This window comes from Ostrea edulis, chromosome 3 (genome assembly GCF_947568905.1).
Source record: "Ostrea edulis chromosome 3, xbOstEdul1.1, whole genome shotgun sequence".
NCBI lineage: Eukaryota > Metazoa > Mollusca > Bivalvia > Ostreida > Ostreidae > Ostrea > Ostrea edulis.
This window is the reverse complement of record NC_079166.1, coordinates 13,889,427-13,914,205: the sequence shown is the minus strand read 5'-3', so window position 1 is coordinate 13,914,205 and position 24,779 is coordinate 13,889,427. Positions and strand designations below refer to the sequence as shown.

Here is a 24,779-nt window from a genome sequence, read left to right as displayed (position 1 = left end):
ATCACAAGGTCAAAAAACATGGAATCACATTAAAGGTGTTGGTATATAAGAATCTAGGAACATTGAAACCCTACATTAAATAGTTCTAGGAGATATCTAATAGGTTGTGTTTCCTTAAACATAGGTCATACTCCGAGGTCACAAGGTTAGAAACTTTGGAACAGAAAAAAACTTCTGTCTCAAGGAATGTATATATAATATATGAAATATGAGAGTTCTATAACTCATCACACGAAAGTTATGAGTAAGGTTAAAGTTTTGAAATTTGGGTCAAACTCCAAGTTCACAAGGTCATAAGGAACCTCTACACAACTGTGAAAGCCATTAAGTTACGTTAGATACTTCAGGAAACATTAAAATAGGTTGAGTTTTCTTAAAAGTAGGTCAAAACTCCAAGGTCAAGGACAGTGTTAAAAAAATGTATATCAAAAATATGGTTTTATCACAAGAGATGTGCCTTTGAAAAATGAGACCCCTATCACTCACAATTCAAAAGTTATGAGCAAGGCTAAAGTTTCGGACAGGAGGACAAGACAGTATACCCCTAACTACAGTGTATTGTCTGGGGGCACCTTGAATCCATACAGCTTGGGAATATTGCATTTGGGTCTGATTTATCGTGTTCCTGCTACTCTTGAAAAGATTTTTTAGTTGTAGTTGAGATGAAGATCTTAAAAGATGTTTCCCTATTTATTCCCATGTAAAACTTTGACCCCCCCCCCCCCACCCTATTGAGACCCCACTCTACTTCAGAGGGCTACAATTTGAACAAACTTGAATCTGCACTACCTAGGTATCTCTGCATATCAACATGACTAATCGCAGTCATGTTGTTCTTCAAAAGATTCTAAAATATTTTTCTATATATTTGCATGCAAAATTCTGATCACCTATTGTGCTCTTATTCTTGTGGGCCATGATTTGAACAAACTTAAATCTGATCTATGTCAGGGACCATTCATGTAAATTTTGATTTTTCTGGCCCAGTGGTTCTTGAGAAGAAGGTTTTTAAATATTTGCCCTAAATACATTCGTATATCCCCTTTTGTAGCCTTACCCACGGGGCCTTCGTGGCCGTGGTTAGAGCATCGCGCTCAAAATCACACAGCCTCTCACCTGTCGGCGCGGGTTCGAATCCCGTTCGCGTCGGTAAGTGAGAAAGTTTCCTAGTTTACTTTCGGAAGGTCGGTGGCCTCTTCCCAGGTACATTGTACCTGGGTTCTCTCTTCCACCAATACAAACTGGGCGCCACCCTACATGCATATAGCTGAATCAATCAATCAAACATTCCCACCCCCACCCACCCCCGGACCATAACTTGAATGAACTTGAATCTACTCTACTTGAAGAAGCTTTGATGTAAATTTCAACTTTTCTGCTAGAGTAGTTCTTAGCAAATTTTTTTAAAGATTTCCATATATAGTTGGTCTCCTTTTGTGTCTCCAACCTACCCTATTGCAAATGTCCCAGTGGTTCTGGAGAAGAAGATTAAACGTGAAAAGTTTACAACAATGGACAAATATAATGTTAATCAGAAAAGCTCACTTTTTCACTTGAGTCTTCGGTTCAGGTGAACTAAAAAGTAGAACGAATCAAATCTTTTTTTTTTGGGGGGGGGGGGGGGGGGGTTGAAACCTTACATACCTTACATACCATTTGATGGTGTAGTTGAAGAATGACCAATCTTCTGAATTAAATAAATATATATCAATGATACTTTACCTGAGTGCACAAACGCTTCGTGTATCTTTGCAGGTACATCAAGCTCTCTCTGTGCATCGATATAAACCAAGGACTTCAAAAACGGAGGTAATTTATCATCCAGTGGCCGAAGCATCAATGGGATTACATTTAAGTTTGATAAATCTGTGAACGATAACTCGCAGGCCTCCCGTGCCTCCTGAACGCACCAGTGGCTTTTTATATAATTCGGACTTAAAATTATGAGAACTTTGACACTGCTCCGCATTTCATCCGCGATGTTATCATCAATATGTTTTCCAGGAACGAAATCACGCTCGAAATTCATACATTTCATGTGAAATCTTTGTTCCATATGATCACATATCTTGATTGCATCGTCCCTATCCTCCGAACTGTAGGATATAAACAAATGGTATTTCTTATCCGGCGGCAGTGGAACAGATTCATCTGGGGTATCTTGTATCGGCATTGATTCATCCAGTGCCTCAGCTGTTGAAATCCCGATATCTTGTTGGAGAAACTGCTCTTTTTCATATTCATTTTCAAATAATGCATCAGAGCTGTTTGAAAGCAGATGCTGGCTGTCCCCAGCCATGTTCATTTCTATTTTTAGTCCAGGCGATCGCGAGTTCTGGTATTTTTAGGAAATATACTTTTGTTTTCGATTCTCAAAATTATGGATTCGTAGAATAGCCATTATTTCGTAATTTTCATCTTGTGGAGAGTATGTTGCATCGTGCTGCAAAATCAAAATGATAAGATTAGGGTATATAGTTCTGCTACCCATGATATTATGCAATGATCAGAATAGTCATTATGTTTATAACGGCATTAGACTAATTTGATCATTTTAGGATGAACAAGTGATAGGCCTGCGACATTTTGATATGTAGAGAACAAAGTCATGTTGCATATATCAGTATGTTCAGTAGGAATTTATCTTTTAAAATTGACTTTTTAAAAAAAAATCGCCCGTGTCGTTTTTAGACCAGATGGGCTTATTTTTGTGATGTTTTACATTTTCGGGATCTTTGTACAAAAGGGAATAGATCTACTAGTGGTATAAAAACTACGAGGCAAACTTATGGGGTAAAATGCTGGTAGAATTTTTAAAAAGAGTATTATCTATAAGGTTATAATAATTGGTAGAACTTTTTTTATTTTAAAACACAAAAAATAGCACTTTTTATTTCTTGAATAAAATTTAAATTGGTTGCCATGGCAACAAAATATGTATATTGAGCAGCTTTATAAGGTTTACGTCAGACAAAAATACATTAAACATAATATTTGGACCATAAATATTTAAGAAAACATATAGAATTACGACCCACCGGACTTTGTTTCCATGGTAACAGATTAAAAACAATTATTTCATTTATGCGATTTGTCACTTTGTTTTATAATTGTACAACTTTTGAAGAGTACATTGAGCATTTTCATGAATAAGATACAATTCCAGCCCCAAAAAGATATTTACATTCATTTGTCAAGTATTGTAGTATCACATTAATTAGAAATTAAGATGTTTGTTGGTTTTTTTTTTTGGTTTTTTTTTGTTTTTGTTTTTTTGGTTTTTGTTTGTTTTGTTTTTTTCTAAATTCAATACAATATCCTGGCGGGTTTTCGACGGTCCTGGGGCCTGTTTTACAAAACAACTTACGACAAAGTCGTAAGTTTACAGTTATTACTTTAAATGAATGAATAAAAACTTTTCTGAGGCTTAATTTTCAATATGTTCTACACAAAATATTTTGCATTCGGAGTGAATGATTTACAGTAAAGTTCAAAATTCCAGTATTTAAAGTTTGACATAAGTCGTAAGTTCTTTTGTAAAACGCGCCCCTGCTTCGTCATACATTAGCCCGAACCTGTCTTACATATTACATCTTTGAAATAATCTCAAGGAAAATAATTAATAAATGATCATTTGAGAATTATTATCATTATTTTGTCATGGAGATTTACACATACGCCGCTTGACAGCGGTAATAGACAATCGTAACTACTCGGCTATTTCTGTAACCGTATATCCAGAATTATTTCCCTTTTGTTGCAAACCTTACCTTAAGGAACAGTACTCAATCTCATAGAGACCTGGAGAACATTGGCGCCTGGTTTTTACAACGAAATCAATACAAAAACAACTAGAATGAATAATTCCCTATCTTTAATTTGTCTTACGATATATAAATATAAATAAAATGCAGATTTCAAATAGAGAACATGTCTTTTGATACTTTTCGAAATAAGATTTTTAAAAAACTGTCGATCTTTGTTTACAAAATGTAAATCTAAAGAAAGCACGTATGATAAATGATATTTTGATATATGTATATGTGTGTGTTTCTTTATATATATCATATGATTAACCTCTATGTAACATGTTTTCATAAAAGAGTATCTTGAAAGCCTTTGTAATTATTGAAATATAGAGTAGGGAACTAGGAAGATAGGATTCATTTAGTTTCCGTCATTCATTTTATATTTATTTTTCCTACCATCTCGAAATGACCCGCACACTCTAGCAAATTTGTCCTGACATTTGAGAACGTATTAGATTGAACATTGTTTCCATATCAGCCATCTCATTAACAAAAATACATGTAGCGATCATATTTATGAATTTTGGCCATTTAAAAAAAAATATATTTGCTCAATATATCCGTTTTCCAAATGACATATTTCTTGAAGATTTGAGCCGTAGATTTAATAAACGTTATTAAATAAGCCCTAACCGTTACACTTCTCAAAAATATTTTATAGTCAAAGAATAAGAACTTCTGACTGCATGTTTTATTGAAAACTCTCATATAGAAACAAAATAGCTCTCGGGGGAAAACTAGAAAAAACAAAAACAAAAATCAATTATATAAAATAATTTAGCATCACTTTATTACAATTTGTATCACTCTTTCGATGATGAAATCATACTTCACATGAGGTTCTTTAACGAGCTCTTAGATAATATTTTGGTGTATTGAGCCACCTTATAATAGTTTTTACGCAATGGATGTACTATGTATTACGGGATATCGGAACCATTATTTCGTCCCCGATTCTGACGAGGTTTTAATATTTAATCTATCCAAGCTCCGGTCAGCTCAGTATATTCCGTTACGCTAACATCAATTCGTAGGGGAAAGTAGTCCCGCAGAAATTGACACTGTACGGAGTTTGAACGCGATCACATTTTCTGCGTTAATTTTCATGAAACAAGTACACGTTACTATCAGATATAGTAAATTTAGGCGCTTTGGGTCGTTTTTCAAAGTTGTGGGGTGGGGAGCAAACGGAGAAAAAAGTTGCCGTTATATCTGTATGAAAATCCGTTGTTACCTTTTAGCAAAAAAGTAGTTCTATCGTTAAAAAGGGGGGAGTGTCCACAATTCATCGGTTCTACTGGCATTTTCAATATTGTACGTGTCTGGAAATTGATATGCATAAATTGTGATTATTTGTATGCATCAAAAATTGTATCATTTCATAGTGGTCGGTTGTTATAATGACTTGAGAAAATCTCGTTTAAGTAAATACATACAGTAGAGGAAATAAACGGTATCGTAAAAATTTTGTTTTGTTTCCGCAACCAAACATCAGAATTTTAAATCAATAGCAATATTCTGAAGAAGAAAAAAAAAAACCTTCAAATCTTAATCAGGCAGATATTTTTGTATGAGAAATGAGTCGTCTTCAGCCTCACTTTTGTATGTATAAGAGTTGCCCAAGTGACGCATCATTTTCTTAGCTTCTTTTTTTTCTGAAGAGTCCCACATTTTTATAGTTACGATATCCTGTAAATTTTAATTCTTGGATTGTGTCATAAATGTTCATTGTACACGTGGATGTTGTATTCGCAAATGACTTAATTATCATTATAATATGGACGTACACAAATAACGGGGTTATCAATCATCTAAAATAGTTAGATAGCGAAAGCTTTTGTATGTTACACATACTCTTCACTGATCAAAGTGTAAGAAAACCGTTACCATTTCCTAAAATTATCATTTCATTATGTCGCATACGCCGCACCATAAAACGAACGCAATGGAGCTGGAGCGTTTTGTTTATTTCTTCATTTGTCTATCAATATCCTTTATGGTTTCCAAAGCAGTAAGTATTTCTTGGTTTTGTTCTTATTATCATTTTGCTAAGGACGAATGTATCTTATTGAAAAATACAGATTCATATAAAGTTGTTAGGTGTAGGCCTATACATGTATATTTTTAGATGATCTGATGATGGTAGAATCTCGGGCAATTTTGCAGATTCTCAAATCAGTGGCGGATCTAGAGGGGGGGGGTACGGGGGTGTGTGTTGCAACACCACCCTCCTTGGATTCGCTAAAAGAGAGAGAGAGAGGGGGGGGGGGAGGATGGCATGACTATAGAGTTATTAAAATCCTAGGCGATGGAAATTGTTTATACAATAATTTATTGTGCGTCAACATTTCTATGAGTTGATGATAATTCAAATTATCTTTTATATAGTTTTTATCTGTAATATTTCATTTTATTTTTATGCCCCCGAGATCGAAGAAGGGGGGCATATTGTTTTTGTCCTGTCCGTCATTCGGTCATTCTGTCTGGAACTTTAACTTTGTGAATAACTTTTGAACAGTAAGTGATAGAGCTTTGATATTTCACATGAGTATTCCTTGTGACAAGACCTTTCCATGGGTACCAACAGTTTTTACCCTGTGACCTTGACCTTGGAGTTTGACCTACTTTTTGAAAATTTTAACCTTGCTTATAACTTTTGAACTGTAAGTGGTGGAGCTTTGATATTTTACATGAGTGTTCCTTGTGACAAGACCTTTCCGTTGGTACTAAACCTTTTGACCTTGACATTTGACCTACTTTTTAATTATTATTATTATTATTTTTTTTTTACATTTGGTCATAACTTTTAAATGGTAAATATTAGAGCTTTCATATTGTACATGAGCATTTCTTGTGACAAGACTCAGGGATTTTCCACCCTGTTGTAGGGGGCCGAAATTCGGCCCCATTCCCAATGCAAAATAGTAGTATTTTTTCCCAATTTGTCTACAAAATTTCCCAATTCAAGTCAAATACAAAATTGTCTTGTTTTGCAATATTGTCATGGGCAAAGTGGAATGATTCAATACAATTCAGCTGAACTACCATCATAGTTCATTTTATAAAACACTCCACAAATATCGGCAACAGTTCGATAAATCCGAATTTCCTCCATTTTTTTCCTTTGATTAAAACGTGCTATATTGTTGCTTCTCTTATTGTACCCACTTCCTTAACCTATCTGAGAGTTATTAGGTAAATCTCATATATATTTAGAATGTATTTTCAGTGTACTTCGTGTGAAAATAATTGTTTTAATCTTTGAAGCAGCACACTTCGTTTGGAGAGTCTAATCACCAGAAATTGTGATATTGTATGCTGCATTGTATAAAGCAGCATTAGTTCAAATTTAGCTTACTTTTATCATTAATATTAACATATGTACATTTAGATATATATTTACTTTACAAAATCATTTTATTGGATATGAAAATATAACTTCCCAAGCCTGGTGCTTTTCCTACTGATTGAACAAGTATATTGGCATAGATTATCACAGAGAGTTTCATGATGAACTAGATCATGATTTGAAAAATGATTTATATATGGTTAGGCTGTTTATATCAAATTTCAAAGCAATACAATATGTAATTGAAACTCCATGATTAAATCTAAATTTAATTCAACTGTAATTGAAAAAAATCCATCTAGTATTCAAAAGTATAAATACACAATATTATTAGCCATGAATTGCAAGTAAAATGGGGAAAATGCTGTCTATTTTCTCTTCCTGACATTTTTGAAGAACCATCTGAGAACTAGAAGCTAGGGTCACTTGGAAATTTGAAAGCTGGTGTTCCATCAGTCCATGCATCATTGAAAAATAGGTTTAAGTGTCATTTAACCCTGATTGCAATGAAAAACAGAATATTATGATAAGAAAAACTTCTATGAATGAAGAGAAAATGTTCATCTTTTTATTGAAAAAAAAAAGCGTTTTTTAAGAAATATGTTGTAAAACTGTGAATTTCTAAAATTCCCAATTTGGACAAAATGGCGTTAAAATTCCCAATTCTAAAGGCCCAGGCCCCATTCCCAAAATGGTGTGGAAAATCCCTGTCAAGATCTTTCTACTGGTACCAAGATATTTGTCCTTGTGACTTTAGCCATCTTCGGAATTGGCCATTATCGGGGGCATTTGTGTTTCACAAACACATTTTGTTTAAAAAATGAATTACTGGGAGTAAATCGGAATGCATTTTAAAACAGGATTCGTTTTAAACACCCAAAGTCAATAAAAGCGTGCAATTGAGGGTTTCAAAATCATGGTTTATCGACCATTCAAAATATATATGGTAACATGCGTTTATTAATGGTAAATATCTGTTGAACACTCACCTCAAATTGTTTCAAGTTAAGTATGATAAAAAAAAATTTACAGAAGGTCAAAGTATGGTATATTTTTCGAGATTTTTCTCACATGTAACCTTCGTTACTGACTCCTTGACATGATAATATGTAAGATAAACATTAATTTACCATGTTTTTTTCCCCATAACTTGTATTGGAATTGACTGAGCATATATTTTTCTAATTTGCGAAAGACAATAAATGCAGGTTTTGAAAGAAAATATTTAATCAACACAACAAGAAATTATCCGCTGTAAAAGTCAGCAATAAGACTTTAAGAGCGCAAAATAAACGACTAGATATCACTTTTAATATCTTTGAAATGGCAGAAAATAAAATTGATTAACAAATATTCCCGAACAGTTCAATATGTATGAAACATGAAAACAAAAGATTAGCAATAGCTATAGAACGATAGCTTTTTTGTATGTAAATTAAGTAGCGCTATAATTATGTAACGGATGTTTCAAGTTCAACACTTACACAACAGTACATCCATGAAAATATCATGCCAAAATGATGTCATCATCAGTTATTCTTTACGATTGATGTTGCAAAATCATAATGACATCACTTAATTCAATGGAAATACCAATTTTAATAGACATATAACGTAGACAAGCAAAAACAATTACCAAATGTGTCGTTTCTTCGGAATTTGTTAATTTGCAATAAATATGCGATTAAAACAAAAGTAAAAGATTGATGTTTCGCTATATGAATGCTCATGATTCTTAGAGAAATAACAAACACATATTTTGAAACCTGGATTGCTCTTTGTTATAATAAACAATGAAAGTAACGTATGTTTCTTATTCTTCATTTCATTACTATAAACACATCATTTCTATTCAAAAAATGGAAAGAAACATATTTACACATTTCTAACAATCTGTTTACAATAATAATATAAAGATAATGTTTAATTTCCCAACATTTTGATTAAATGTATACCGAATCTTATCTTTTTGTTGCTTATTTTGGAATACCTTTCCATAGAAACTGTCAGTATAATCCATCACGTGGTGTTATGAATGAATATTTAACATGAACCTTAAAACATAGATGTCCCCTATTGATTTTGAGGTCAAAAGGACAAAGGTTAAACCACTCTGGACATAAGCTATTGTCCGTTGAGAAGTCTTTCCTTGATAGACATCAAACTTGAAACACTGTTGCCCCCTTATGAATGAATAGAAGACCCCCATTGGATTTCAAGTCACAAGGTCAAAGGTCATACAAAATGACTCAAATGACCAGTTGCTTATAAGTATTTTGAGAGATCAAACTTACATGTATCATTATGGTAGCCTTTGACCAGTAGTTAAACCTTTATTTTTACTGTCTATACAGACATTCTACCTTTTCAGTATTGCCACACGGGAAGCATATAATATTATTTCTAAAACATTTTCCTCATGGTTGTTCTTATATAAATATTAATATTGCATGTATTTGAGGGTAACATTGAAAATTTTCACCCCGAGAAAACCATTGTCAACCGAGGCGTAGTTATTCTGTACTTCTGCTCTCACAAGCGCCATTTCTGAAAAAATAAATAAAAAATTAAAAACAAGTAGAATAATATTACGTAACGGAATTTCTGGTAACATACGTTACACTCAGATAAAATATTTTTAAATGATTTCTCTATAAGATTGCACAGAACAATCATCAGAGATTAACTCCTTCATTTCTAAGATATATTATGAAAAGATGCTGAATTCTAGCAAATTGATAAATGTAGAGTTGCATAGTTACATGTATCATAAATAAGACGAAATCTTTGTCCATAGATTGGATGTTTAATTGACACTATGATCACAGAATATAATCTGGCGACATGGAGTAATATATACACCACTGCTTAAAATCATGCGCAAAAGGTGTTAAACTTTTATTGAATGAAAATTTAGGAAATACAAATGATATTAACGCAAAGGAAATTAAAAAACACGCTCTCAGATTTTTGTATTTGCTTGTTCAATTTTAAAAATTGAGTCGGCGACAGTCACGTATGTTACAAAATTAGGGTATCTACGCTTCCTACCAAGTTTACAAGTAAAGGGGAAATAAAAAGTATACCATGCCTAGGGAGGCTATGGGTCCATGAATGTATAGCACACAAAATATATGATTTGATATAGCTTATTTTCTAATAAAGTGCCGGCGACATCGATTGCACGCTTTTATTGACTTTGAGTGTAAAATCAAGTGACAGATCTACGTCTGATAATTATACAATAACAATAATCCAAATTTGAATTTAGAAATACAAATTGATAGCATTCCTGTTAAGTTGTCGTTTAACTACGTTATAACAACTCTCATTTCAGTGGCGGATTTAAAGGGGGCTCAGCCGGCGCCCCCTCCCCCTCCCCCCCCCCCCTATATTGTTTAGATAAATGTACTAAACGATAAAAGAAGCAATAACTTCTTCCACTCCCGGAGAAATGAATGACAAAATCTTTTTGATTTCTTGAATTACTTCATTGGGAGAACTTAATTTTTTCCAAAAACCCTTAAAATTTGCGTCATTTTACTAATTTCACCTTATTAAGAATGATAGAAAATAGTAAAAATGACTTAGATAGGAGACATGTTTTAAGCCCTATAAAATCTGTAAAATCCAAGAGCTTCCGGGAGCTTCGCCCCCTGGACCCACTGGAGGCCTCAAGGCGGCCCCAAACCCCCTGCCTCATAAAGTGGTGCCCCCCGTAACAGCTATTCCTGGATTCGCCCCTGCATTTCCTCTTCAACCCCCCCCCCCTTTGAAAAATTTCTAGATCCGCGCCTGCAAATGGAAACACATTCGTGATAGGAATATTCCTCACCGAGCAATATTAATTTCTATACAGACAAAAACTATTCCAGATTATCTATATTTCCCACAAGAAAATATTTCATGTTAATTTTACAAATTCCCTATATAAAATTAGATACCTCGACACTCTCCCTTATCAGGTGAGGTGAATAGTACATCTCTCCTACCAATCATTTTGACTCGCGATCAATTGTGTGGGAGAGCTAGTACCGCGTACATAAAAAATATACCCTACTAGACCTCTTCTACTAATGTACTGCATGTATGTGATAAATACGTTTGATTACACATTATTTGGTTAATATGTAATTAAGCATTATAAATTAGCATAACATTTTACTTTTCTCTACCCTGATTACATAAAGATAACCCATGGTAGTCGCGGGGAGGACATACAACAGTGATTTATCTAGGTTGTTCTTACTACCGGTAAAAGGTACATGTACCTTTCCCTTTTGGCAACAAATGGATATTTCCCCTTCCACAGATAATATATTACTATGTCCAGTTCAACCCTTGACCTTTGACAAGATGACCTCAAATTCAATAGGGGTCATCTACACCTTAAGATGTACCAGTGTACCAAGTTTGATGTCTGTCAAGCAAAGGGTTCTCCAGATATTGAGCCGACAGTATATTTATGTGTCCAATTTGACCCTTCACCTTTGACCATGTGACCTCAAAATCAATAGGGGTCATATAGGTTTCTCAAGATATCAAGAGGACAGTATATTTCTATGTCCAGTTTGATCCTTGACCTTTCACCATGTGACCTCGAAATCAATAGTGAGCATCTTCTCCTGAAGATATACCAGTGTACCAAGTTTGATATCTGTCAAGTAAAGGGTTCTCTAGACATTGAAGGGTCAGCAAATTCCTATGTTCAGTTTGACCCTTGACCTTTGATCATGTGACTTCAAAATCAATAGGCTTTATGTACTCCTTAGGATGTACCATGCAGTGAAACGAGTTTGCTTTCTGCCAAGCAAAGGGTTCTCAAGATATTAAGCGGACAGTGTATTCCTATATCCTGATTTTGACCTGAAAATCGATAGGGGTCCTCTTCTACTCATAACCAACCTACATATGAAATATTACGATCAAGTGAATGCTTCTCAAGATATTGAGCAGACAACATATGGTCGACATACCGACCGACAGGTGCAAAGCAATATGCCCCTCTTCTTTGAAGGGGACATAATCATTAAAATGGACCTCGTGTCCATAGGAACTGATTCACGATTTCCCCCAAAATTTTGTTTTTCACTTTTAATGATCAAAACCTATTATCTCATGTATTTAAAAGATTTCACAAAAAATCAAGGTTATACATTATCACAGAAGCTCATTTTACAGATTTTGTTATTTGTTTTGTAAACAAAGATTGCGGTATGTTATTGTTTACGAAATTTTCAAAAGAAATGTATATCAATCTAAGTTTATTATCGGTATATCTTTCACATTTCAAGCATTCTTTGGGTAGAATGTGTCATCTAAAAGGTAAAATTCGTGACTATGCCAAATTAAGATGCTTTATATTACAAAATTAATATTTCACTGGTTTGTTTGTATACATGAAGAGACTCGAGTCTTTGTTTACATAACACAGATTTAAGGCTAAAATATTGCTTTTATTCTTGCATTCAGAAAGTCAAAATTTTGTCTGTCAAAATTAAATCAGTTATATTTTAATGTTGAACATCAAAAATGCATTTTTTTCCTTCAAAAATGCATTTTGTTTCAAAAATCGTGAACGAGTCCCTTTAGGAGCTGATAATACAGTGTATAGTAAAATTGTACTACAAAGGCCCGGTATACACACGTATGACACACCAATCACTGTCCTATAAATCGGTTTTGTATTAAAGCACTATTAAAAGAAATGCTCAGAAAAAACTTAAAGGCTGTTTATGAGAGTTTAGAGAAGGGAAGATTACATAAGCTATCGGAAAGCTGTCAGTGCAGTCTTTATTGTTGCATTGTAAAGCCGATTTCATTGTATGGATGTTGAGTCCCTATATGTCCGCCTACATTTGTAACGAATTGTCACTATATGTCCGTCCATATTTTTCTTCATAAAACAATCGTCCAACGAAATTTTGAATGTTTAGAATGGGTTTATTTAAAATATTGCAAATTATTATTGAATTTAATACGTTCAACACCAAGTTATATGATATATGGTGAATTGGGAGCGTATCCACTAAATGCAAATTCATACAAGATTCATGCTTTCTAAGTGTATGCTTTATGTAAAATAATATAGGTTTCGGTAATATGTGCGATTCGAATGGAAGGTTTTAATTTTGAATGATTCAAACATACTATTAAGCAACGGATCTGTGATCAGTTTGCACAAAAATGGAATAGTAATTCATTTGATTCATCAAAAGGATTTTTCTATCGTATAATAAAAGAAAACTTTTGTTTTAAAAAATACCTTGATATACTTGATCCTTCTCACAGAATAGTTTTGTGTAGATTTCGTACATGTAATAATCGATTACCTGTTGAAGTTGGCAGATGTTACGGCATAGAAAGATCCTAAAGAAAATGTACCCTGTGTAATGACAATGAAATTGATGATGAATACCATTATTTGTTTAAATGTAGTAGATTTGTTACAATTAGAAACCAATGTATTAAATGGGGAAAAGGTCGCCACCAAATGTAATACCAGCAAAATCTATTTTTAATTCTAACAATATTGTCACGTTATGAAAATTAAGTAAATTCTTAAAAGCTATCCATCATACTTTGTCCCCTCTGTAATGATTTTGTTTATATTGCTGCAGTTTGTACATATGTATATATTGTGAACACACCATATTGTATATTTGTATGAATACTTGTCTGTGTATTTTGTCAATTAAACCTTTGTACTATTGGTAAGGAGAATAAAGAATTGCAATTGTAACATCGCACGTGACTCGGGCTTGCATGTCAGATCTCGCATTGTCGTCACGATATCCTTAACTATCTGTGATATACGAATTCTCAAACATTTGCAAATCTTAATTACGATTCCATTATGTTCGTATCATGCCATTGATTATGGACAATATCATTTCAGGAATCTGACGTGAAATGCCAGCCCACTGAAGTCCTTGTAAAAGAAAGAGTAGGCTATGAAGAATGGCAGTATGAATGTAAAAGGGTCTGTCCTTCACACCAATATGTGTACAGACAAAAGTGCTACGACAATTGTCCAACTTACACGAGTGCTAAAGAAAATGGATTCATAAAGTACTGTGTCAGTGACCTCGAGAACTTCAATTGTCCCAAATCAATTTGCCAAAAAGAATACCCGTTTTGTTTCGACGGCAACTGTATCGACACCTGCCCAGACTACACAATTGGTTACAATAATTCCTGTGTTTTGAAGTGTCCATTAGAAGCGAGGTATATGATGGCACACTCATGTGAAGGAATCTGCTATACAGGAAGGAAGACGTGTTTTCAGAGGTGTCCAAGTTCACATCCGCAGGTGTTTCGATCGTCATTTCTTTATCACTGTTTAAAGGAATGTCCATATTTTACGGTGACTAATGGTAGTAGATGTGAATTGTCCTGTCCGAGTGATAGTCCTTTTCTTTTTAACAACACGTGTCATCCCACGTGTCCTTCTTCAGTTCCTTTCGCCTCTCTGAATATGTCGGCCTTTAATAAGATTTTCGTTTGTTCCGAACGATGCGATGTGATGATGGCGTCTTACAAAAACGTATGTGTTTCTATTTGTCCCAGTAGATCACCCTTTGGATATCACGGAAAATGTGTAAAGAAATGTGGGAGAGATAGCCCGTATGTCAATACATCACCATCTTGGAAGTCTACTATATATTACCAGCAGTGTGTTGCAGAGTGTCCTCGTGACAAATTTCTCTGGATGAAGACCAGACAGTGTGTGACCAACTGTCCCAGAAACACTTTATTCTTCAACAAAACGTGTGTCTCTGCATGTCCTCGAAACTTTCCCTTAAATTACACTAAAGAAAATCAAGGAAGAATTGAACACGAGTGTGTGAGAAGATGTCCCGAGAAAACCTATCATTTCAAGGATCACTGTTTTGATCGATGCCCAACCTATTTAAAGTATTACTTATCAAATTGTACGACAGAATGTCCGACACTTCAGCCATACATAATAAGCGATAATAACACTTGTGCTCGATCATGCCCAATGAAGTATGTTTATAACGGAAACATATGCGATAAAAAGTGTCCGAAAGACAAATTTTATATTGAAAACAAAATATGCGAAAAAACCTGTTCAGATATATCGGCTCTTCAGCAGAAAACTAAAAAGGGGATAATTTGCTTGAATTCTACTTCCTGTCCCAACGATACAGTACTATTTGAAGGAACGAACCACTGCATAGAAAAATGTCCCAAGACCATGTTAATTGTCAACAATATCTGCAGAAATGTGACCTCCTGTCCATCCTCTACCTATACCGAGAATTCTACACGAGGAGAAATCTGTACAAAAAAATGTTCCAAAACTTTATATGTTGATGATCATCTCTGTGTTAAGATTTGTCCAAAAACCAAAGTCCTTGTGGGGCAAAACTGTAGCAAAGATTGTCCAAGTTCCAAACCATACAGATATTTGAATAACACTGATTATGAGAATGCTGTGAATGTGTGTGTTTCAGTTTGCCCATATGACTATGTTATTTATCAAAAGAAATGCATTCAGTTTTATGAATGTGACAACTACGTGTACCAAGGACATTGTTATGACGTTTGTCCACCTCCCAGTGTTCCAAATCCAGAAATATCTGAATCTTGTGTTGTCGATAGTTCTCTATCTCTCTACACAGGACTAGCGTTGATGTGTTTGTGTCTTTTGTGTATTTTCGGTTTTTTATTGGGCTGCATCTGCTGTTATAGAGGAGAGGTGAAATGTTTCAGAAAATCTTCACAAAGAGATTCGGTACGTACGTGTTGGGATTACCACCACTACTACTAATAACTGCTAACAATAATGATAATAATAATACTAATAATACTATCACCACTTCTACTACTACATGTACTAAATCATACTCCCGAATGAAAATATATTTGGCTACTTTTCAACACCAGGAGTTGTGGTTGAGTGAACTTATATATATACATGTATATATATATATATATATATATATATATATATATATATATATATATATATATATATATTGTATTTCTCAATCTCCGTTCAATTTTTATTTTACAAAATCTGTATCGTATTCAAAAGAAATGAATATTTCCGATGCACTCACTTCTAGACTGGAGTGATGAAAGGTGAAAATAACGAACAGTGATCAATCTCATAGAGAGTGACAGTGACATCATAATACACTGTAACAGCATGTTCTTGTTATGTTTCAGGAATATTCATGTAATCTTATTGAAGAGGAGCTGCAGACAGGCTGAATTAATTCCTTTCTTCGTGAACTGACTGCATGCACATACAGCTTCCTGTGTACCGCAGAAGAAAAGTATGAACGAGGCATTCTAATTTGTATTCAGGAAATATTCTAATAAATCTGATATCTAATGTGCTGTTGAATGGATGTGTCTGTGCAAATTCTGCTGATAGTTAACAAGATAGATTGAGGAACATATTTTTTTCGATTGAATTTAGTGTATTATGGGAATTGCATTACATCACTACCTCACTGAAACGGTGAAACTACAGGGCTATTCTGTACAAATCGTTACAAAGGAAAACAAACAAGAATATCAGTAAAACTGATGGATGTTCCCTGAACTGCATCTAACAAATGAACTATTTCAGAAACTGTTGAAATAAGAAACATTCCTCATATAAGTTATATTTTCCGAGTGACCTTGACCTTTCCAAAATGACCTTGGTCCCAAAGTCCCTGTCCCAATGAATATTTGTGATCAATTTCTAATGAAAGGTTTAAGTGATGGAAACTTTTATATTAAAAACTGTTGAAGTAAGGAACTATTTTATCTTTCGAGTAATATTGAACTTTTCAAAATGACCTTGAGGGACCTTGGTCCACAAGCACTTGTCGCTAGGAACATTTGTGATCAATTATATCAATTTCTGAAGAAAGGTGTAGGAGATATGAACTCGGAAGGCCAGATGGACACGACTATATGCTTCCCCGAATTTTTTCGGGGAGTATAATAAAGTGTGATATTAAAGATCCCTAACCATTCAGAGTCTCAGAATGTTGGATAATCTCTGAAATTAATACAATCTTCAGAATATTTCACAACCCGATATTCAGTAGAAAATAACAACTAATTCGTCCCCTATTGGGATTACGGGGCTAACTGTAATAAACATTGAAAAACCATACCCATTCTTTGACAGTTTTTCTTTATGAAAGGTGAAGATAACGAACAGTGATCAATCTCATAACTCCTATAAGCAATACAAAATAGATAGTTGGGCATACACGGACCCCTGGACACACCAGAGGTGGGATCAGGTGCCTAGGAGGAGTAAGCATCCCCTGTCGACCGGCCACACCCACCGTGAGCCCTATATCCTGTTCAGGTAAACGGAGTTATCTGCAGTCAAAATCAGTGTGCCAAGAACGGCTTAACAATCGGTATGAAACACGTCAGACAGCATTTGACCCAATGATAGGTTGTATTGACGAACTAGATCGGTATAACGACCATAGAATTTGCGAATATTATACATTTAACATACTATGAAGAAAGAGCATGTATCCCCGTTAGGTTTGCCGAAACTTATCTCACCTGATGTGTGGTTGAAACCCGAGAGAATCATATATGATGTTTTTGGCTTTTCCGTACAGAAGGGTTCACTTAATAAGTTTACAATCAAAAGTTTTCCCATCTGAATGCAAAATCTTACATGTACAATGTAGTAAACTGTATTACACAGTAAATAGTATCTAAATCAATTTCGAGTCTCTATGAAGAAATGAAGATACCGAACACTGATTAATCTCATGATTCCTATAATAAAGAATGCAAACATGGACCCCTGGTGGGATCTGTTACATTAGAGGAGTAAGGATCCCCTGGTGGGATCTGCCACATTAGAGGAGTAAGGATCCCCTGGTGGGATCTGTTACATTAGAGGAGTAAGGATCCCCTGGTGGGATCTGCCACATTAGAGGAGTGAGGATCCCCTGGTGGGATCTGTTACATTAGAGGAGTAAGGATCCCCTGGTGGGATCTGTTACATTAGAGGAGTAAGGATCCCCTGGTGGGATCTGTTACATTAGAGGAGTAAGGATCCCCTGGTGGGATCTGCCACATTAGAGGAGTAAGGAACCCCTGGTGGGATCTGCCACATTAGAGGAGTAAGGATCCCCTGGTGGGATCTGTTACATTAGAGTAAGGATCCCCTGGTGGGATCTGTTACATTAGAGGAGTAAGGATCCCCTGGTGGGATCTGTTACATTAGAGGAGTAAGGAACCCCTAGTGGGATCTGCCACATTAGAGGAGTAAGGAACCCCTGGTGGGATCTGCTACATTAGAGGAGTAAGGAACCCCTGGTGGGATCTGCTACATTAGAGGAGTAAGGATCCCCTGGTGGAATCTGTTACATTAGAGGAGTAAGGATCCCCTGATGGGATCTGTTACATTAGAGGAGTAAGGATCCCCTGGTGACTCGTCACACCCGCCATGAGGCCTATATTTTAATAATCCGTGGTCGAAAATAGTATGTAAAGAACGGTCTATCAATTGGTATCTGACTATCAAACACGTCAGACTGCATGCAAGCTCTTGACAGGCTGTATTTATAAATTAGACCGTGAGACAGCATTTGACCCAATGATAGGTTGTATTGACGAACTAGACCGTTATACGACCATATAATTTGCGAAAATGCTGACAGTAAATGATGTAGTTGAAACCTCTGTAACATCAACTTCATTGTCAGTAGCCTGACTCGCTTTAAACACTTATCATCAGCAGAAACATGCTTTTGCGTATCGAATGAGTTATAGATAAACACACAATATGCAGGTGACAATGGAATATTGCTACACAAATATGGGAAGTTGACATGGAGAAGCTGAAATCATCCCGTTTGTCATAAAGTTGAGTTGTTAGTTTGTCGTTGACTTCTATATTCAATACAATATGTAAATATGAAACAGATGGGGTTTTTTTATTTTGAATTCACTGGGATATCGAATTGACATATTAATGAAAATACATGTCAAAAAATAAAACATTGTAGATATATCTAAATATCGAGCTGAAGGCCACAGCAAGACATCTTTTTTTTCTTTTCACGTGGAAGCTTTTGAATAAATTCTGCCACGTAAGAATATAAAAACAGATTGGTAATAAAGGAGCATAATTCATGTCCATGGGAATTCCAACAGAGTATTGGAAGACCTGATCATCAAAGACTACTTAAAGGAACCCCGGCATCTCTGTACTGTAATACCAATTTCAGAGTACGTGTGAGTAGAATCAGAAAAGAATTTAACAAAATAACTTTTTAGGAGGACTGATCACAAGACATGACTATTTCCGTTTTCCACTTTTATTGAAGAACCAGCTGTTTATTTTCCTTTCGTGTATGATTTATCTAAGAATATTGTAATCAAGAACAAGCTACATCATGTCAACACATTAATCTGTATGCAAGACTACGGCCTCTGTTACAATATTATATAAATATCCTCCTTTAGTCACAAGTTATGTTTATCAAATCGCGGATCCTTAGGGTCAGTAAAACCACCGGTAGCTGACCAGACACTTACATACAACATATAGGGAAGTTAAATCATTTCTATTCTAAATTACCCCAGACAAGAATATCTTCTTTACACACCATATCTAATGAAATGCTGATATAATTGATATCACAATGTAGAAAGTATGTGTACTGTTTAGAACTTTGTACAGTTTCTTAATTCGTAATGTTGAAATGTATCCACCATTGGTAATTATTCACTTAATCTGCATTAGACCTCGATAACAGAAGTTTTATATCGCTTGTTGACAGAGTCCTCCATCATTTCACAAAGACAGGCCCGGTAGTTCCTCGTTCGGTGACGATTAGTTGCACTCTCTGGTAATGTCATCCAATGGATTAAGCCATTTATTTTCTGTACTTCTCTCAATTTTTCTTCAATGAATCTCTTAGCTATATCCTGGAGAAATGTTATCAGACCTTTTTAAGGAGGTATGCTACACCAGAGAAATTTGATATGGATGAAAAGAGGAGGATATGTGCAACAATATTTTGAAATTGAAAACTTTCAAATTTACTTCATTTAGTCAAAAATTACAGTTTTATTTGAAATCAATCTGAGAAAAATTTAAACCCCTGCTGGACTTGAACACGCGATCTACAGTTCAGCAATCGACGTGTTAACCTACTGAGTTACTCGGCTGGGCGAGAATTTGTTAAATGAATAGACAAATATTGCTGATACTTATATTTTCCACCATGTCAAGGACGTCAGCCATTATGACTATGTAGAGTACTCCTTAAGATAACCAATTTATGAACATAAATTTCGAATGCGAAATATTGCATATCAATTCATAAGGAAATATGTTCTTTATTACATGTGACATTGATTGACCTTATACATCAAATATGCAGTTTATCACGGAATACTATACAATTATTGCTGTTTTAGAGGTCAATACGATGATTTAGACACCTGAGTAGTACAATATTCACCGAGCCCGAAGGGCAAGGTGAATATTGTACTTCGAAGGTGGCTAAATGATCGTATTGACCTCAAAAACAGCACTAATTGTTTTATTATATGATTAAATGATTAAAAAAACCTTCAAGATTGTTAATATGACGACCGGAAAACAAACCTGCTGAAATCTTAGCCGAACCCAGTGAGAAACGCGGAATTTCATTGGACGGCAAAAATAAGTATAATCGATCGCGTCAAATTGGAAGTTCCCGACCTATTTTTTGGTCCATGTGGAAAAAATAATTCCTTATGTTCACCTGGAAGGTCACGTGCAGGTAAACATAACGTAGTATGATTTCTACATTGTTGAATCTCAGCCAATTAGAGAGCTAGGAATCATTCAATCATATAATAAAATGGTATGGCTTTCAAAATGTTTTTCATCAAAAACATCTACGTTGCAAGTGTGTATATTACAAACAACACGAAAATACCTCAGCGATATCCATATCCAAAGCTGGTACATTTTTCTTCAACAAAGACACCAGATATTTCTGTTAAATTGTATAAGAATTTGTATTAAAACGTCAAATACATCAAACTTTACCAATAGAGAGAGAGAGAGAGAGAGTTGATTCATTAGATCGACCTAAATTTGATGCAAAACGATCGGTTTTCTTACCTCACATTCAGTAGTATCGTATCTGAAGATATAAAGCTATGTTACATGTAAAGGAAAATGAAAAAAAATCAATATTTTGTCCTTTACATAAACCATAAACTAAAATATTACTGTTGAACTGTGTCGCTTCCTCTACATCTGTTTTAAGTGTAGTAGCTTATCAAAATTACATCAAAATGGGGAAAAGTCATGATTATTACGAATGAAATAGCTATTACATTTCACGTGTAGATCACTCCAGTAGAGCTGATTTCTAGGGTTGTTTGTGTTACTTGTTTTAAGGATACCGTAGGTTTTGAGAGATCAGTAGAGTTGTCAAAATACATCAAACATTTACTGCTTCTGTAGAAGGCCAGGTTGTGTTGTAGGACAACGGAGTGTGTGTATGTAGAGAGCTGTAATACAACAAATAATTAGTTCATATCCAGTCAACAAAGACTTCACAAATCATCCGGAAGTTTCTCACAGAGAGAGAGGGGGGGGAGAGAGAGAGAGAGGGAGAGAGAGAGAGGGAGAGAGAGAGAGAGAGAGGGAGAGAGAGAGAGACGTACTATTCTTCTCCAAATGTATATGATAAAAAATCCACAAGGACACATAGAACACAAAACGGTCAGTCCGAGAATTATGATTGTAATCCTCGCTGTTCGATGATATAATATGCTTCCCGGAATAGTGCTCAATTGAAACAATGTCAAAGAAATCCCTAAAGTACTTAGGAACAGGAAAAAGATTGCTGCACATCGCCATTTAACAGACGTCAGGACAGGATAATTCCGGAAAAGGCATCGGGCGTTCAAGTCCTTTGTTACAGCACTGTAGTGATGATCACACTGAAACAGAAACAATTAAAATACATTGTAAAGCATTTGTTTTCTATATATATTCTATTTGTTTGTATGTTGTTTTACTTTGTTGTTTCGTGGGGTTTTTTTTTTGGGGGGGGGGATTTGATATTCTACTATTTGGAATTAGTTATTGTCATACAAAAACGGTTTAGGTTTTCAGTATAATTTTCTATACTTGCATTTCACATGATTAGGAATCCATTTTGGTTTTTTTAATTATCGATATTTATACAATTTGTTTTTATGCTTTTGGTCTATCAGACAGACTTGAAACATAGTGTTTACCAACTAGGTATTTGGCGCGCTATCCATATACATATATAGTGATATTATTGCATTGCATCAAAGTCTATATCATTCATATTTAAAGTGCTTTAGCTTTTATAATGAATTCATTTCATATATTTGTATTAAAGGAACTGATTCACTATAGCTTTAATTTTATCTATAATGATTATAGTTAAAGTTGTATACAAACTATCATAATAGTATGTTTACAACAAAGTAAGATTTTCAAATTTAGAGCTAATATTGCTTTAAGGCCATATGGTCTCTGTTAAATATTTAGTTTGATATTTGTGAATAGCAGGTGAAATGGTCTGAACCTCTACTAAGTCCACGTCAAATAAACTGATCCTTTGTTCTTCGTATTCTTCAAACGGCTGGAATCTGAAGGCCAGGCCATGCTCTGCATACCTTGTCTTGCAAGCAATTTTTCTGCATAGAAGAACACCGTTATCATTGTTGTATGTGGAGGCTGAAACGAAATTATGACACATTGTTGTGGTGAAGCATTGTATATTATCACGGTTGGAAAATCGAGCTAATATCTAGTATTTTTATTAAAATTCAATACACTTGTAAATGCTTTATAATTGCGGACAATTTAAAACAACGTAATGATGACGGAGAAATCAATCGTTCGAGCATATGTCGTTGCATGTCGTCCTGTTTATCCCCAATTTCGAAAAAATTAAAATGATTGCCATAAGAGTCCGCATTTTGTATTTTTCTTAAATGTAACGGTTGTTGGAAGTATGATGTATGTCTTGGAAATGCACATGTACAGAGGAAGTTCATGGTATCATACATAAATTGTATTGATTGATTGTATCTTGTTTTTGTCCTCTTGAGAATTTTGCACTCATATGGAGACGTCACCAATGCCGGTGAAGGGACTCAAATTTAGGCCTATGCTCGGCGCTTACGGCCATTGAGCAGGGAGGGATCTTTAGCGTGGCACACCTACTGAGACACGGGACATCCGTTTTTAATGTCATCTCTGAGGACCCGTGACATTAACCCTTGATTACGAGCGTTTGGTGATGGAACTGCCACTACCTGTTGAGGAGGATTTTATCAAAACTTCACAACAGCACAGTTGTTTATATTAAAAGTTGATGTTTTAGAATACCCGTGATTGAAATGTGATCTTGAATTTTAAAGTTACAATTTACTACAATAGTACGGTACCATGAAATTTCACCATTTCTTAATACCTTTGACACGAGTCACACTAAAAATTATGCAAAACTACAATCAATTACCAATCCAATTTTACAATGCGTTCATAATAATCCATAGCTTTGTATATCACTCTAGAAATCTAATGATGTGAATTATGTCATTTGAAATACAATTATATATCGGTGCAAAATGTTCACTAAATAATAGCAAATCCTAAAGTCTTACAGGTATCTGTGTTGTACAAAATCATATTTTGTCCCAGCAATTTAACCTATTAGAAACTTACCTGACCTATCTTGATGTAATGGGTCCACAGATCCTGTGAAAAAGAAATATGTAAAATATGTTTTATTCTAAGATTTCATGAATAGAATTATCGAAATTGAAATATAAAAATAAACTCACCAGGGTGATTGAAGGCTTCAAAAATTTTCGCAGGAACGTCTAGTTCTTTTTGAGCATCGATGTAAACATAAGATTTTAGGAAAGGCGGCAAATCCTTCTCCAATGGTCTTAATAGTAGTGGGATAACATTTAGATTTTCGACATCCGTGAAAGAGAGGTTGCATGCTTCGCGTGCTTCAGTAACACACCAAAAACTCTGAATATAGAATGGGCTTAAAATTAAGAGAACTTTGACACTATGAAGCATTTCATCAGCAATATTCTTATCTATGTTTTTCCCAGGAATAAAATCTCTTTCAAAGTCCATACATTTGAGGTGAAATCTTCTTTCCATCTGATCGCGTATTGTATTGGCAGCTTCCCTATCTTCTGAGCTGTAAGACACAAATAGATGGTACTTCTTTCCCGGGGGTAGGGGTGGTATGTTACCTTTAGCTGCCTCTGCAATGTCTTGCTGGATCAAAGATTTCACTTCTGTTTCTTCTGCATCCTTATCGTCGAAATATTCAACAATTTCATTTGCTTCATGATTTAAAGAATGTAAAGATATTTCCACAGCTCCAGTTATTTCGTCTTCATCGTCGTTGTTAGATAGAAGAGGGACCGACGACATGATGCAGTGATTCACATCAGACTGTTAGTATCACAGCGATACGATACACAAACAATCGTTGCTTTTAATTCTACTTTCGATTTTGATTCTCTGAAATATGGAAGGGATTATGTGCCATCAAATTCGAAATAAAAGAACAGAAACAAAGATGAAACCAAAACAT

At 34.9% G+C, this 24,779-nt stretch overlaps 3 protein-coding genes across 11 annotated transcripts in view; 1 reads left to right on the top strand and 2 right to left on the bottom strand.

The window, feature by feature from the left end:
* The window catches only part of LOC125674819 (uncharacterized), a 23,929-nt gene extending 21,584 nt beyond the window's left edge, over positions 1-2,345 (bottom strand). For 2 of the 5 annotated variants that reach the window (XM_048912122.2, XM_048912121.2), the window contains exon 1: positions 1,723-2,341. In XM_048912122.2, the coding sequence (XP_048768079.2) occupies positions 1,723-2,305 (583 nt within the window). In that variant the 5' untranslated portion in view covers positions 2,306-2,341. Of the gene's footprint in view, positions 1-1,722 lie in introns of all 5 variants that reach the window. The other 3 variants (XR_007370269.2, XM_056160144.1, XM_048912120.2) reach the window with 3 other exon arrangements.
* Positions 2,346-5,711: 3,366 nt separating this feature from the next.
* On the top strand, positions 5,712-16,525 carry LOC125674814 (proprotein convertase subtilisin/kexin type 5-like). The gene is made up of 3 exons (XM_048912113.2): positions 5,712-5,820; positions 14,057-15,919; positions 16,357-16,525. Exons 1-3 carry the CDS (start codon positions 5,722-5,724, stop codon positions 16,399-16,401), a joined length of 2,007 nt encoding a protein of 668 aa, XP_048768070.2. The 5' UTR covers positions 5,712-5,721; the 3' UTR covers positions 16,402-16,525.
* LOC125674818 (uncharacterized) lies at positions 8,368-24,712 on the bottom strand. 5 transcript variants are annotated; one of them, XM_056160140.1, is made up of 9 exons: positions 24,004-24,712; positions 23,885-23,917; positions 22,737-22,888; positions 21,838-22,116; positions 21,574-21,681; positions 21,287-21,322; positions 21,099-21,158; positions 13,491-13,543; positions 8,368-9,705 (listed from the first exon to the last, which is right to left on the bottom strand). In XM_056160140.1, exons 1-9 carry the CDS (start codon positions 24,614-24,616, stop codon positions 9,672-9,674), a joined length of 1,368 nt encoding a protein of 455 aa, XP_056016115.1. In that variant the 5' UTR covers positions 24,617-24,712; the 3' UTR covers positions 8,368-9,671. The 5 variants fall into 5 exon arrangements, with proteins under 5 accessions (XP_056016115.1, XP_056016118.1, XP_056016116.1 ...); XM_056160143.1 differs by lacking the exon at positions 13,491-13,543 and having other exon boundaries at positions 24,004-24,711; XM_056160141.1 differs by lacking the exon at positions 8,368-9,705 and having other exon boundaries at positions 13,424-13,527; positions 24,004-24,711.
* Between the last annotated feature and the right edge of the window lie 67 nt (positions 24,713-24,779).